Genomic DNA, 15192 nt, shown 5'->3' with positions numbered 1-15192 from the left:
CTCTCCCACCAGACTGTAAGCTCATTGTGGGGAGGCGATGTGTCTGTTTAGTTATATTGTACTTCCCCAAGCACTTAGTACAGTGCATTGCACAGTAAGCGCTTGATAAATACAATTGAATGAATGATTGAATGAAGCCAGTAGTTTCATCATTACTAACACAACAGTCCTTATTGGGAGAGACCATGAGTTCTCCATTACCGCCCCCCCCCAAAACACAGCCCCCTTTGTACAGAATTTACACAGCTAAAAACAGGACAACGGAGATGTTTCTTGGCTGTTTATTTTGAAATAAACAATTAGTATATTTGACTGGATGCCAGGAAAAATATTTGAAATACATAAATACCAAATATACAGTTAAACACATTTTTAAAAATAAATAGCTCCCCAAAGTATCAGATCACCTAACCATTTTGCCCAATATACTGAAACAAGACCCACATACTGATCATTTTTTCTGAGGTTATTTTCACACAATTAATGTAAAAAAAGAATGGAAATTGAATTTACTATAAAACACTATTATAAAAAATAGGTCAGGAGCTTTGCCTTCTGCTGAATTCTAGCACACAGGATTATAAATTGTGATGTCCTTGAAAGGGAAGCTATATTAGTTTGTGTGCATAAATTGCCAGATAAAATGATTGCGCAGCATACAGTATATCCGAGGCATTAAAAAATTTGAAGAAATGTTTGGCAAATGCAAATTACATAATTACAACAGCTTTACCTGTAAACCAGAGTAAAGGGATTTTAAATTAGATACACATTTTGTCCTCAAAGACCTATGATGTCAATTAATATGCTAAAGATAAAAAAGACTTTGCTTTTTGGGGGAAAAAAAGCCCAGAAGTTCTTCATTCATCCTGGACTGAGATATAACATTACATTTTAGAACTATTTATTTCCTATCAGTCAAGGAACATGGATGGCAGAGGTTACTCATTATTATCCCCACTATCCCTACTTAGTAACAACTAAGACCTGAGGTGTAAATTTAGGAACAGTTCTGCAATTATCCACAATAATTTATTCACTGATTTACATAAACTCCTCTTGGGCAGTAATCATGCCTACAAACTCTATTGTATTTTACTCTCCAAAGGGCTTAGTACAATGCTATGCACACAAGGGCTCAATAAACACCATGGATTGAATTATTAGATTTTATCATCCAGATATCATTGTTTTGAACAATCTAAACATAAAACCTTAGACTAGGTAGCCAATCACAAATGGGCTGGGAGTCTAAAGGGCCTGGGTTCTAATCCTGACTTTGCCACTTGTCTGCTGTGTGACCTTGGGCAAGTCACTTTAACTTCTCCGTTTCTCAGTAACCTCATCTGAGAAATGTGGATTAAGACTGTGCACTCCATGTGGGCCCAACCTGATTATATTTAATTCAAACATTCATTCATTCGACTGTATTTATTAAGCAATTACTGTGTGCAGACCACTGTACTAAGCACTTGGGAGACTACAATATTACAAAGAAAAGACACAATCCCTGCCCACAACGATCTTACAGTCTACCCCAGTGCTTAGTACAGTGCCTGAACCATATTAAGCTTTTAAAAAACCATTAAAAAAAGTTCAAAATTGCAATGCCAGAAGGGGGCAAGGACAGTTCAGAATCAACTTTGCATTTTTTATTTTATAAAAGGGTTTTGCTTTTATAAAACATATTTAACAAACTTCATCCTTCAAATACTCGCCCAAACACTGGAAGGCCTCCCTCCCCGCTCCAGCCAACCTCCCAACCCCGAAAAGGGGGCTGGGAGGGTGCGGAGGTGCAATTAGACCAGAAAACAATAATAATAATAATGGTATTTGTTAAGCACTTACTATGTGCCAAGCACTATTCTAAGCGCTGAGAATGATTTTTAAACAGCTGGGAAAAGACTAACTTTCTTGTATGTCAATTTTACGGTAATTTCAAAAACAAATGAAAAAAACCCCTAAATACTGAAATTCAGCTTCTTTTAATGTATATAGCAAAAGCAACAATAAAAAAGGTTAAATCTTACTGCCCACAAAAGGCAGCAAATCTTTCCAACTCAAAATTTAGTTCCTAAGAAGCTGCAGGTTTTGGGGGAGGATTGTTAGCTCTTAAATACTGAACTCTGGATTACTTATCTGAGCAAATCACATTGGAACAAGTATTCTTTCCAACTGAAGTTCAATATCACCTTGACCCAAACAGCTTCCTATGGGAAAAATAACTCCGGGCTCCCAAAAGCTCTTCACATTTCATAATCACACTTTTGTAAAGTCCTCATTCATCCCCTCGGTCCTGAAAAAATTCATCAAACATGGATGATCTATCTTCTTCAGATTCCTGCCATAAAAAAAAGATTATTATTGGACTGACTCTTCTGAGTTTTTTTCTCTTTTGTACCACTAAGTGAGGGGTGTTCTGATCAATTAAGCAATAGAAAACACAGTGGGAAACTCATTCTCACCTGCACGTGAACTTGACTTACTGACCATCCTAACTTGCTTATGTCAGTTAATTCCAGGTAAAGGAACACAAGACAACTCAGCACAACTCCTTTCATTATAGTGTTAATGTTAAAGGTTTTTTTTTTTTTTTTAAACAGTGCAGGCTGTAACACAATTTGTTGCTGGCCTAGGCTTAGGAAGTACAAGTAGTAGTAGAAGCATTTACTGACTACCCACATGGTGTGGTTGGTTCACTGTATTAGGCTCTTAGGAAGTACCAATTAACAATTTTGACCTCTTTAGTTATTTTTTGTTTCCTTCCCCCCTTAAATGAAAAAGTGGACAGATGCATACATGTGCTATAGCGGGGGTAAATAAATAAAAAATAAAGCAGCATACAATGGAAGATATTCCCATCAAGAATCAAGTTCTTAACAACCTGGATTTTATAAGTCAAAAGGCAGTGTCTGGTTTATGCACAAAACATTGGACACTTTGTCTTTAGAAGGAAAAGATGAATGATCAAACATACCTTTGGTTCCTTAAATTCCAAGTCTTCTCCATACTGAATAGCAAAGTCAATATGCTGCAGGACGATGTTCATGCTTTCTTCATCAGACTGATCATATGGTAAAAATCGAACCATGCTGTAGTCATCAATCTAAACAATAGGGATTTCAGAGAGGAGAACTCTAATGTTTCTGAATAAAATGTGTGGTTATCGCTCCTGCCAAAATTTATTTCTTACTTAACCTATTTCAAGTTCGAAAAGAGTAAGAACCTGGGAAAATTAATTTTGAGGGTAACGCTTATCTAACTCTATTGGTGGAGTGGCTCATAATCACATCAGTTTGGGGTCAGAATCCTACATGCAGACAAAATTCCCATTTCCAACTACAATCTCAACCTGCCACTTCATTTCCATCCCTCTACAAAACTGTTCTCTTCCCTTTATTTCCCACCACTTAGTACAGGGCTCTGCACATAGTAGGCCCCCTACTATGCCCTCCAGGTCCTCACCTCCAATTTTCTGAACCATGTTGATCCCTTTCTCACATTCCTTCTCTCATTCTCCATCCCTACACTGATCCTTGGGAACTTCAATATTCACGTGGATGTCCCGAATGATCCTTCCACTGCCCACCTCCCCTCACTCCTCCTCTCCAATGACGTCCTGCTCCACCCCACTTCATACACTCACCAACTTGGGCACACACTTGATCTTATAATCTCAAATAACTGTACCACGTCTACCCTCAGCAATCTGAAATTCCTCTATCGGAACACAACCTCACCTGCTCTTTCCCATACACCCACCCCCATGCAAATCTCTCCTCCTCCCCCTCAAAGACCTCTGTTCTTTTGACACTCTACACCATTTGGTTTCCATACCCAAGCTACCTTCGCCTAATGCACAAATCAACACTCAACATCACCCCATCACACCTAGGGATTGTGCCTTTTATTTGTAGTGAACACTCCAGAGCCCTTAATATGGCACTGTTGCCCACAGCAGGGGCTAAATACGGCTGACTGATTAGATTCATTCACTACACCACTTCCCTTCCAGATTCAGCACAGAATCCAAACACCAAGTGTCGAGCAGACTGCCCGATGAAATTCCACTCTTTAAAATTTTGCTTCCTCCTACTCACTATCCTCTCTCAACTCTAATATTAGAAAAAAATGCTACTTTTCCTTTAACTACATTCTGCAGAAAAGCCTTTCTTTTGTATTCATCTACCAAATTCAGCCCCATGTGGGACAGGGACTGCGTCTGACCCGATTTGCTTGTATCCAACCCAGAGTTTAGTACAGTGCTTGGCACATATTAAGCACCTAACAAATATCACAATTACTATTCCCAATTTTAGAGGAAGAAACTGATGCATGAAGAAGTTAAGTGATTTGCCCAAGGTCCTGGAACAGGCAAGTCACTTGTGGGATGGAGCTGGGAATAGAGCCCAGGTCTCCTGATTTCCAGCTCCACTAGACCAAACACTTTAAGAGGCAGCATGGCACAGTGGAAAAAGCATGGGACCGGGTATCAGGAGACCTTGGTTCTAAACCCGGCTTTGCTACTTGCCTGCTGAGTGACTGGCCAAATCACTTAACTTCTCGGCCCTTAGTTTCCTCACCTGTAAAATGGGAATTAAATCCCTGCTCTCCTTCCACCCCCCCTTAGACTGTGAGTCTCACGTGGCACAGGAACTGTGTCCGATATAATTATCTTGAATCTCCCTCAGCACTTAGTACAATCCTTGACACATACTAAGTGTTTACAAATACCACAATCATTATTACTACATTTTAGTATAGCAACCAAAGCACTGTAAGCATTTAATCAAATTTTTAGAGATTAGATTTTTCCTGAAACTTACCAGTTCACATATAGCTTTAGTCATTTTCTTGAACTTCTTACTTTTTAAGACACCTGAAGAATCCTCTATTAAAGAATACATATCTGGGTCAAGAAACCTTAGAGAAAAAAGGGAGGGGTAACCAAGGGTGAGAAGGTAAAATTTTTAAATGAATGTTTTTTATATTATTTACCATTTTAATAAATATGCTGCATTTTTTTAGCAGTGATCAGTTTCTCACTACAGTCTGCCCCAGATTATGATCTGCACTGTTTGCTACTTATTCCAGGAAATTCACACCAGGCCCTGGTGTTTTGTCCAGTCGCTGCAGGAAAATAAATTCCTTCCTCCCCTTGCCACATCCTTCACCCTGTTCCCCACAACCTTCTTGCCTCACTTCCCTGAACTCACTCTCCCTCCACCACGGAATAATTTTACGAACTTACTTTTCTATTTCCTTTTTAGCTTTCTTGCTCAGCAAATCCATTTTGGTCATAATATTGACCTGAGGGATTTCTAGAGACACCATTGCGCTGAGTGCTGCCATGACACCAGAGATAAACTGAAGGAGGAAACAACGAAGGTAATATCAAAGGAAAATCTTTATTTGACCAAGTTCTTTGTAATCACGGGCTTCCATGAGGGAAGCATTATATCGCATAGGCTCAATTATCCAACCTGACCGCTGGTTTGGGATCGGTGTAAAGGGAAGAAAATAGAAAATGCCTCTCGCAGTGAAGATTAGTAATTTTTTCTTTTTTTGGTCTCAGCCGTTTGGGTGGTATGCACAACCAGAGTTTTCCAGCTTATGAGAAGACGACGACTAGAATTTCTTCTAGGCTAGATAAACTGCCCAGACATGAGGGCACACCCTGGCCAAAAGATTTCTAATTTATGCAACAAGAGCTAAGCATTAAGCAGGGCTGGGCATCAGGTGGCAAATGCTGTAGACCTCTATCTTAGGGCGCTCTGGCTACTTGAGACAGATGAAAGAGCAAAATTAATCTGCAACAGAAGAACAGCCCCCCTACTTAATTGAAATAATACTGTACTAGTCAAGGAATATATCTACCATCTGTAGTGTATTCTACCCTCTCAGGCATTTAGCATGGACTTGGCACATAGAAAGTGCTCAATAAATACCACTGATTGATTAGTCAACTCTAAATTATCAGGGTTGATGAGGAAACACAAGTAATTCAGAAACCTCCCTTCCTGAGTAAGAGCTGCTAACATATAGCAAATTGGCTTAAATGTCATTTTCCTTAGTATCAGTAGTAGCAGTAATAATAACAATAATAACAGAGGCATTTACTGAGTGTGTACTATATTCCAAGCACTATATTAAGCACTGGGGCATATGCAAGGTAATACTGTACTCTTCCAAGCACTCAGTACAGTGCTTTGCACACGGCAATTGCTCAGTAAATACGACTGAATGATTGAAGGAAAGGTTGGATGGTTCCTGTCCCACAAGGGGCTCTGAGTCTAAGTAGGAGAGAGAATGGGCACTGAACCCCTATTTTGCAGATTAGGTCACTGAGGCACAGAGAACCTAAGTGACTTGCCCAAGGTCAGAGAGCAGACAAGTGGCAGAACCGGGATTAGAACCCAGGTCACCTGACCCCCAAGTCTATGCTCTTTCCACTAGGCAACACTGCTCCCCGCTGCTTTCCTTGTCCCATCACCCTCTGTTGGAGTGGCTAAAGAGCAGTGAAATGATCCAAAAGAAATTAGAAAGAAGGAAAAGCAAGAGTAAGGAGGTCTGGAAAAATCAGCCCTGAAAAGCAGGGTTGGCATGACCACAAAATTACATCCACCACATTTTTCTTCAGTATGATCTTTACAATTTATCAATTAAAAATAATTTGTATCTTCAGAGCACACACAAGGGTAAAGTTTCAGAAACTGACAGAACCAGTAGAGTATATGGAGCTTACTTACAGCTACAACTGACAGAACTTTGCGTTCAGAATCATTTACAAATCATACCTTGAATGACTCCACCATAAACTGAGAATCCACCAGAAAAACTCCACAGACACGGAACTCCCACTGTTGTAATTGTTCAACCAACTGTCTCATCACTGGCAGGTGGGTATATAGTTCAATCTGCCCTAAAACAAAGCAACCAGACAAAACTTTACAAAGAAAAAAAAAAAACGTGTTGGAACTCGAAGGTGGCGATCAGACCTGTGAGCTCCCCGGCACTTTGTCCCCTCCCAGTCCCCAGGTCCCAATAAAACCCTCTGCCTGTTACACATCCCCATTCACAGAACAAAAAATTGACACCTTTCATTAGGCCCTTTTGTGGGTATGCAGAAAACTATCAATATAATCATGAAACAGGAAGATGAAATTTTAAAAATTAGGTAGATGTGCTACCAATTAAGGGTATGTTTAACTCACCTAGATTCTTTCCCAAATAATCATTCTAATATATGACAGCAGGAAACCACAGAGCAGCCCTAACGCTGGCTCTCTAAATGCTTATTACAATTCAGTTTTCTACCTGCAAATATCATCACTATAGGCCGGAAGGTGAAAAGTGAACCAAAATATTTGATGCCTGCTTACCTGGGCAGTCAAAAAGGATATAATCATCTTCCACATGTCCAAGGCAGTTTTCAAGCCAGTCAAAATTATTAGCAAAATATTCCATGCAAAATACCAAACCACCATTGGGACCAAACTTTAAAGAACCATCTTCCATTACATCATCCACTTCAATCAGCTCTCGGATATCTGAAATAACCAAGATTTCCAGAGTGCATTAGAGCATTCCTAAAATAAACCAGGAAGCTCAGAGAACCTCACTTGCATTAATTTATCTTTCTTTTATTTTCCTTTATCTTCTAGAGAAGCAGTGTGGCTCAGTGGAAACAGCATGGGCTTTGGAGTCAGAGGTCATGGGTTCAAACCCCGGCTCTGCCAACTGTCAGCTGTGTGACTTTGGGCAACTCACTTAATTTCTCTGTGCCTCAGTTACCTCATCAGTAAAATGGGGATTAAGACTATGAGCCCCCCGTGGGACAACCTGATCACCTTGTAACCACCCCAGTGCTTAGAACAGTTTTTGCACATAGTAAGCGCTTAATAAATGCCATCATTACTATTATTATTTCCTACACATACCTGTTTGGGGTATAAGAAATACTTTTCAATAGAAGGAAAAATCAGGCATTGACATACTGACCCTCCAAGTTCACAACAAACGTACTTAGAACATCTCAAAATTTACACCCTATTACGTGTTTATCACATCAGCTCTGACTTTACAACACACTCCTACACTATGCATGTGAAACCCTGCCCGTCTTCATGGCTTCCCTCTTCTCCCTATCCCACATATCAACTACTTTGCTTAATGGGTTGTTTTTTAACGGTTTTTGTTAAGTGAGAAGCAGTGTGGTCCAGTGGAAAGAGCACGGGCTTGGGAGTCAGAGGTCATGGGTTCTAATCCCGGCTCCACCACGTCTGCTGTGTGACCTTGGGCAAGTCACTTAAATTCTCCGAGCCTCGGTTACCTCATCTGTAAAATGGGGATTAAGACTGTGAGCCCTACCTGGGACAACCTGATCACCTTGTATCCCCCCCAGCGCTTAGAACAGTGCTTTTTTTTTCCCCCCTTCTAGACTGTGAGCCCACTATTGGGCAGGGACCGTCTCTATATGTTGCCAGCTTGTACTTCCCAAGCGCTTATTACAGTGCTCTGCACACAGTAAGCACTCAATAAATATCATTGAATGAACTGAAATGCTTACTATGTGTGAGGCATGTACTAAGCGCTGGGATAGATAAAACATAGATTGGACACAGTCCCTTTCCCAAATAGGGTTCGCAGTCTTAATCCCCATTTTACTGAGGCCCAAAGAAGTTAAATAACTCGTCCAAGACCACACAGACCAGCGGCAGACCCGAGTTCCTTCCATTACGTCATGCTGCTTCTCAATAACGTTTTCCTGGCTGGTCCTCTTCACACAGGGTAAGGGGCAGGCAGCAGCTGTAGGGACAACATGGGAAGCAGCTGCGGATAAGGTCCCTTTTTTCCTTCACTGTTAATGATTTCTCTTCTCCTAGAAACACAGTAACCTTAGTTTTTCTGATGCAGTTCTCTCCTCACTGATCCTTCTCAGTCTCTTTCCCCGACTCTTCCTCAGCCTCCCACCCCTAGCTGTGGAATCCCTCAGGATTTAGTTCTGAGTTCCTTTCTCTTCTCAATCTACACTGACTCCCTTGGGCAGTTAATCCATTCCCAAAGTTTAAACGATCCCTTCTCTGCAGATAACTCCCAAATCCAATTCTTTCTCTGCAATCTCACATTTCTTCTGCCTTCAGCCTATCCCAACACCTCAAGCTCAACACCGCACAACTGAACTCCTCATTAACTACCACAAACCCACCTTATCCACCCTTTCTCTCATGCCCATAACCTTGACATTACCCTTGACTCCTCCCTCTCTTTCAACCCCCATTCTCTGTCCAATTCCTGTCCACTTTTGCCTCTACAGCATTTCCAGAATCCATCCCTTCCTCTTCAAATTCACACCATGCTGTTTAGGCACTCGTCAAATCCTGACACTACTATATCAGCCTCCTTTCTGATTTCCCTGTCTCTAATCTCTACACTCTCCAGTGCTTACTTCACTTGGCTGCCTGGTTTTTCTAAAACTTCATTCGGCACACATCTTCCCATTCCACTTGCCCACCCCTCTCCACATCAAGCAGAAACTACAGAACATTAGCTTTACAGTACTCAATTAGCTTCCTTCTCCCTTATTTAGCCACACTCTTTTCCCAGTACACCCAGCTAACATGCTTCTCGCCCCTTAAGCCAATCTACTCACTGAACCTTGTTTTGGTCTCTTCGGCTGCTGACCTCTTCCTTGAGCCTGCCTGCCTCCCTCCCTTTTTTTAAATGGCATTTAAATGCTTACTATGTATCAGGCATTGTAGTAAGCACTGAAAGATAACCAGGTTGGACACGATCCATGTCCCCCAAGGAGCTGTCTTAATTCTCATTTTATAGACATTAAGAGATTTACCGGCAAGTGGCAGAGCTGGGATTGGAACTCAGGTCCTGGAACTCCTAGGCCTGTGCTTATTCCACTAAACCACACTGTTTTTCATGCTCCTTTTCCCTTCACATAGCACAGATGTCTGCTCTCCCCATATTCAAAGACCACTGAGGAGCGTACTTAAACCACGGTGTTTTGTACTTCTTGTTTCATACAACAAGCAACGTATCTTCCATCTGATGATCAAGTCGAGATATATAATCACCCAGCTGCCTATTTGCTGGAGTGTTACTACTCTTTCACTTGGGAGTTTTTCACAAGAGAAATAAAATATTCCCATTTTGTACTCACCAGCCATCACAGAATAATTGAAGTGTTCTGCAGCAGGATCCAGGTTAACAACCTGAACTGATCGATTAAGGGTTTCACAGTGCTGTACCATTGTAGAACAGTAAGTACTCTAAAAGTCAAATAAATGAGATGAGTAGATGGCAATTATTAAAAACCCAGAGATCGATGTCAATCATAAGCACACACATCCTAGCCTCCAAAAAGCTTAATCCGGAGAAAAGATTTCTGTGACACACAAACTTTTGCTAAATTAAAACTGGGTGTAATGAGATGAAATGTTGTCATGTACAAAACACCAGTTTTTATAAATGTAAATCTGGAAGCTATGACATACAGATTTCAATTTCAAAAAAATAGTGCTATATTTATTAAGCGCTTTCCATGTGCAGATCATTGTACTAAGCACCTTTTAAAAATAGTGTTTGTTAAGTATTTCCTACATGCCAGGTACCTTACTAAGTGCTGAGGTAGATACAGGCTAATCAGGTTGGACAAAGTCCATGTCCCACATGGGGCTCACAGTCTTAATCCCCATTTTAGAGATGGTGGAACTGAGGCACAGAGAAGTTAAGTGATTTAGAGAAGCAGCTTGGCTCAGTGGAAAGAGCCCGGGCTTTGGAGTCAGAGGTCATGGGTTTATTCGAATCCCGGCTCCGCCAACTGTCAGCTGTGTGACTTTGGGAAAGTCACTTAACTTCTCTGTGCCTCAATTACCTCATCTGTAAAGTGGGGATTAAGACTGTGAGCCCCCATGGGACAACCTGTTCAGCTTGTAACCTCCCCAGCGCTTAGAACAGTGCTTTGCACTGTAAGCGCTTAATAAATGTCATCATCATTATTGTTATTCATTCATTCATTCATTCATTCAATCATACTTATTGATTACTAATTACTAATCCCCATTTTCCAGATGAGGTAACTGAGGCCCAGAGAAGTGAAGTGACTTACCCAAAGTCACACAGCTGATAAGTGGCGGAGCCAGGATTAGAACCCACGACCTCTGACTCCCAAGCCCGGGTTCTTGCCACTAAGCTACGCTGCTTCTCTAAGATGATGGTGATATTTAAGTGCTTACTATGTGCAAAGCATTATTCTAAACGCTGGGGCAGATACAAGGTAATCAGGTTGTCCCACTTGGGGCTCACAGTCTTAATCCTCATTTTCCAGATGATGTAACTGAGGCCCAGAGAAGTGAAGTGACTTGCCCAAAGTCACACAGCTGACAAGTGGCGGAGCTGGGACTCGAACCCACGACCTCTGACTCCCAAGCCCAGGCTCTTGCCACTAAGCCACGCTGCTTCTCTAAGATTAAGACTGTGAGCACCATGGGGGACAATCTATTTACCTTGTATTTACCCCAGCACTTGGAACAGTGCTTGGCACATAGTAAGCGCCTATGAAGCAGCGTGGCTCAGTGAAAAGAGCCCGGGCTTGGGAGTCAGAGGTCATGGGTTCAAATTCCAGCCCAGCTATGTGACCTTGGGTGAATAACTTTTCTGTGCCTCAGTTACCTCAACTGTAAAATAATAATGGCATTTATTAAGCACTGACTATGTGCAAAGCACTGTTCTAAGCGCTGGGGAGGTTACAAGGTGATCAGGTTGTCCCACGCGGGGCTCACAGTCTTCATCCCCATTTTACAGACGAGGTAACCGAGGCCCAGAGAAGTGAAGTGACTTGCCCAAAGTCACACAGCTGACAACTGGCTGAGCCGGGATTTGAACCCACGACCTCTGACTCCAAAGCCCGGGATCTTTTCTACTGAGCCACGCTGCTTCTCTATATGTCGCCAACTTGTACTTCCCAAGCGCTTAGTCCAGTGCTCTGCACACAGTAAGCGCTCAATAAATATGACTGATTGAGTGATTGACAGAGAACAAAACAAAATATATTAACAAAATCAAATAAACAGAATAAATATGTACAAGTAAAATAAATAGAGTAAGCCCACTGGTGGGTAGGGACTGTCTCTAGATGTTGCCAACTTGTACTTCCCAAGCGCTTAGTCCAGTGCTCTGCACACAGTAAGCGCTCAATAAATACGACTGATTGATTAACAGAGAACAAAACAAAACATTAACAAAATCAAATAAATAGAATATGTACAAGTAAAATAGAGTAAGCCCATTGTTGGGTAGGGACTGTCTCTAGATGCTGCCAACTTGTACTTCCCAAGCGCTTAGTACAGTGCTCTGCACACAGTAAGCGCTCAAAAAATACGACATTGATTGACAGAGAACAAAACAAAACATATTAACAAAATCAAATAAATAGAATAAATATGTACAAGTAAAATAGAGTAAGCCCACTGGTGGGTAGGGACTGTCTCTAGATGCTGCCAACTTGTACTTCCCAAGCGCTTAGTCCAGTGCTCTGCACACAGTAAGCACTCAATAAATACGACTGATTGACAGAGACAAAACAAACCATATTAACAAAATCAAGTAAATAGAATAAATATGTACAAGTAAAATAGAGTAAGCCCACTGGTGGGTAGGGACTGTCTCTAGATGCTGCCAACTTGGATTTCCCAAGCGCTTAGTCCAGTGCTCTGCACACAGTAAGCACTCAATAAATACGACTGATTGACAGAGAACAAAACAAAACATATTAACAAAATCAAATAAATATGTACAAGTAAAATAAATAGAGTAAGCCCACTGGTGGGCAGGGACTGTCTCTAGATGCTGCCAATTTGTACTTCCCAAGCGCTTAGTCCAGTGCTCTGCACACAGTAAGCGCTCAATAAATACGACTGATTGACAGAGAACAAAACAAACCATATTAACAAAATCAAATAAATAGAATAAATATGTACAAGTAAAATAAATAGAGTAAGCCCACTGGTGGGCAGGGACTGTCTCTAGATGCTGCCAACTTGTACTTCCCAAGCGCTTAGTCCAGTGCTCTGCACACAGTAAGCGCTCACTCAATACGACTGATTGATGGATTGACAGAGAACAAAACAAAACATATTAACAAAATCAAATAACTAGAATAAATATGTACAAATAAAATAGAGTGAGCCCACTGTTGGGTAGGGACTGTCTCTAGATGTTGCCAACTTGGACTTCCCAAGCGCTTAGTCCAGTGCTCTGCACACAGTAAGCGCTCAATAAATACGACTGATTGACTGAGAACAAAACAAAACATATTAACAAAATCAAATAAATAGAATAAATATGTACAAGTAAAATAAATAGAGTAAGCCCACTGGTGGGTAGGGACTGTCTCTAGATGCTGCCAACTTGTACTTCCCAAGCGCTTAGTCCAGTGCTCTGCACACAGTAAGCGCTCAATAAATACGACTGATTGATTGACAGAGAACAAAACATATTAACAAAATCAAATCAATAGAATAAATATGTACAAGTAAAATAGAGTAAGCCCACCGTTGGGTAGGGACTGTCTCTAGATGCTGCCAACTTGTACTTCCCAAGCGCTTAGTCCAGTGCTCTGCACACAGTAAGCGCTCAATCAATACGACTGATTGATTGATTGACAGAGAACAAAACAAAACATATTAACAAAATCAAATAACTAGAATAAATATGTACAAATAAAATAGAGTGAGCCCACTGTTAGGTAGTGACCGTCTCTAGATGTTGCCAACTTGTACTTCCCAAGCGCTTAGTCCAGTGCTCTGCACACAGTAAGCGCTCAATAAATACGACTGATTGACAGAAAACAAAACATATTAACAAAATCCAATAAACAGAATATGTACAAGTAAAATAGAGTAAGCCCACTATTGGGTAGGGACTGTCTCTAGATGTTGCCAACTTGTCATCCCCCCCACCTTACCTCCTTCCCTTCCCCCCAGCACCTGTATATATGTATATAGGTTTGTCCATATTTATTACTCTATTTATTTTATTTGTACATATCTATTCTATTTATTTTATTTTGTTAGTATGTTTGGTTTTGTTCTCTGTCTCCCCCTTTTAGACTGTGAGCCCACTGTTGGGTAGGGACTGTCTCTAGATGTTGCCAACTTGTCACCCCCCCCATCTTACCTCCTTCCCTTCCCCACAGCACCTGTATATATGTATATATGTTTGTCCATATTTATTACTCTATTTATTTATTTTATTTGTACATATCTATTCTATTTATTTTATTTTGTTGGTATGTTTGGTTTTGTTGTCTGTCTCCCCCTTTTAGACTGTGAGCCCACTGTTGGGTAGGGACTGTCTCTAGATGTTGCCAACTTGGACTTCCCAAACGCTTAGTCCAGTGCTCTGCACACAGTAAGCGCTCAATAAATACGATTGATTGATTGGTTATAAATAGAATAATATTTATTTATTGATGTCCCGTCCTCCTTGGCGTCTTACCTTCCCGCTGCCCGCAGGGCCCATGACGAGCTGCGCGAAGCGAGGCATGGCGGCCCCTGAGGGCCGGTACGCCAGGCCTGGCGCGCGGCCTCCCCTCACACGCCCGGACCAACTTCCGGAATGGAACGACCAATCAGAAGCAAGCCCCGCCCACGGCTACGGAGCCCCGAAGGCCCCAAACTACTCCACCAATTGGCGCATTCTGTGAACGCCGTTGCTGTTAAAATCCCGCCTGCCCCTATAGGCAAAAAGATAGAAGTGCGTTCATTCATTCATTCATTCATTCATTCATTCAGTCGTATTTATTGAGCGCTTACGGCCTGCAGAGCCCTGTGCTAAGCGCCTGGGAAGTACAAGTTGGCAACATATAGAGAATAGGAGGCCTTCCCAGACTGAGCCCCTTCCTTCCTCTCCCCCTCTCCATCCCCCCCATCTTACCTCCTTCCCTTCCCCACAGCACCTGTATATATGTTTGTACATATTTATTACTCTGTTTATTTTACTTGTACATATCTATTCTATTTATTTTGTTAGTGTGTTTGGTTTTGTTCTCTGTCGCCCCCTTTTAGACTGTGAGCCCACTGTTGGGTAGGGACTGTCTCTATATGTTGCCAACTTGGACTTCCCAAGCGCTTAGGACAGTGCTCTGCACACAGTAAGTGCTCAATAAATACGATTGAT

General features: G+C 41.5%; 1 protein-coding gene across 1 annotated transcript; it reads right to left on the bottom strand.

Moving 5' to 3' along the window:
- Positions 1 to 1523: 1523 nt before the first annotated feature.
- On the bottom strand, positions 1524 to 14582 carry GPN3 (GPN-loop GTPase 3). Its single transcript, XM_038763016.1, has 8 exons — positions 14512 to 14582; positions 10175 to 10283; positions 7383 to 7550; positions 6798 to 6922; positions 5252 to 5367; positions 4827 to 4923; positions 2978 to 3106; positions 1524 to 2341 (listed from the first exon to the last, which is right to left on the bottom strand). Exons 1-8 carry the CDS (start codon positions 14557 to 14559, stop codon positions 2279 to 2281), a joined length of 855 nt encoding a protein of 284 aa, XP_038618944.1. The 5' UTR covers positions 14560 to 14582; the 3' UTR covers positions 1524 to 2278.
- Between the last annotated feature and the right edge of the window lie 610 nt (positions 14583 to 15192).

This window comes from Tachyglossus aculeatus, chromosome 21, assembly GCF_015852505.1.
Source record: "Tachyglossus aculeatus isolate mTacAcu1 chromosome 21, mTacAcu1.pri, whole genome shotgun sequence".
Lineage (NCBI taxonomy): Eukaryota > Metazoa > Chordata > Mammalia > Monotremata > Tachyglossidae > Tachyglossus > Tachyglossus aculeatus.
Note: the sequence above shows the minus strand (reverse complement) of the source record. Positions and strands in the feature narration are given on the sequence as shown.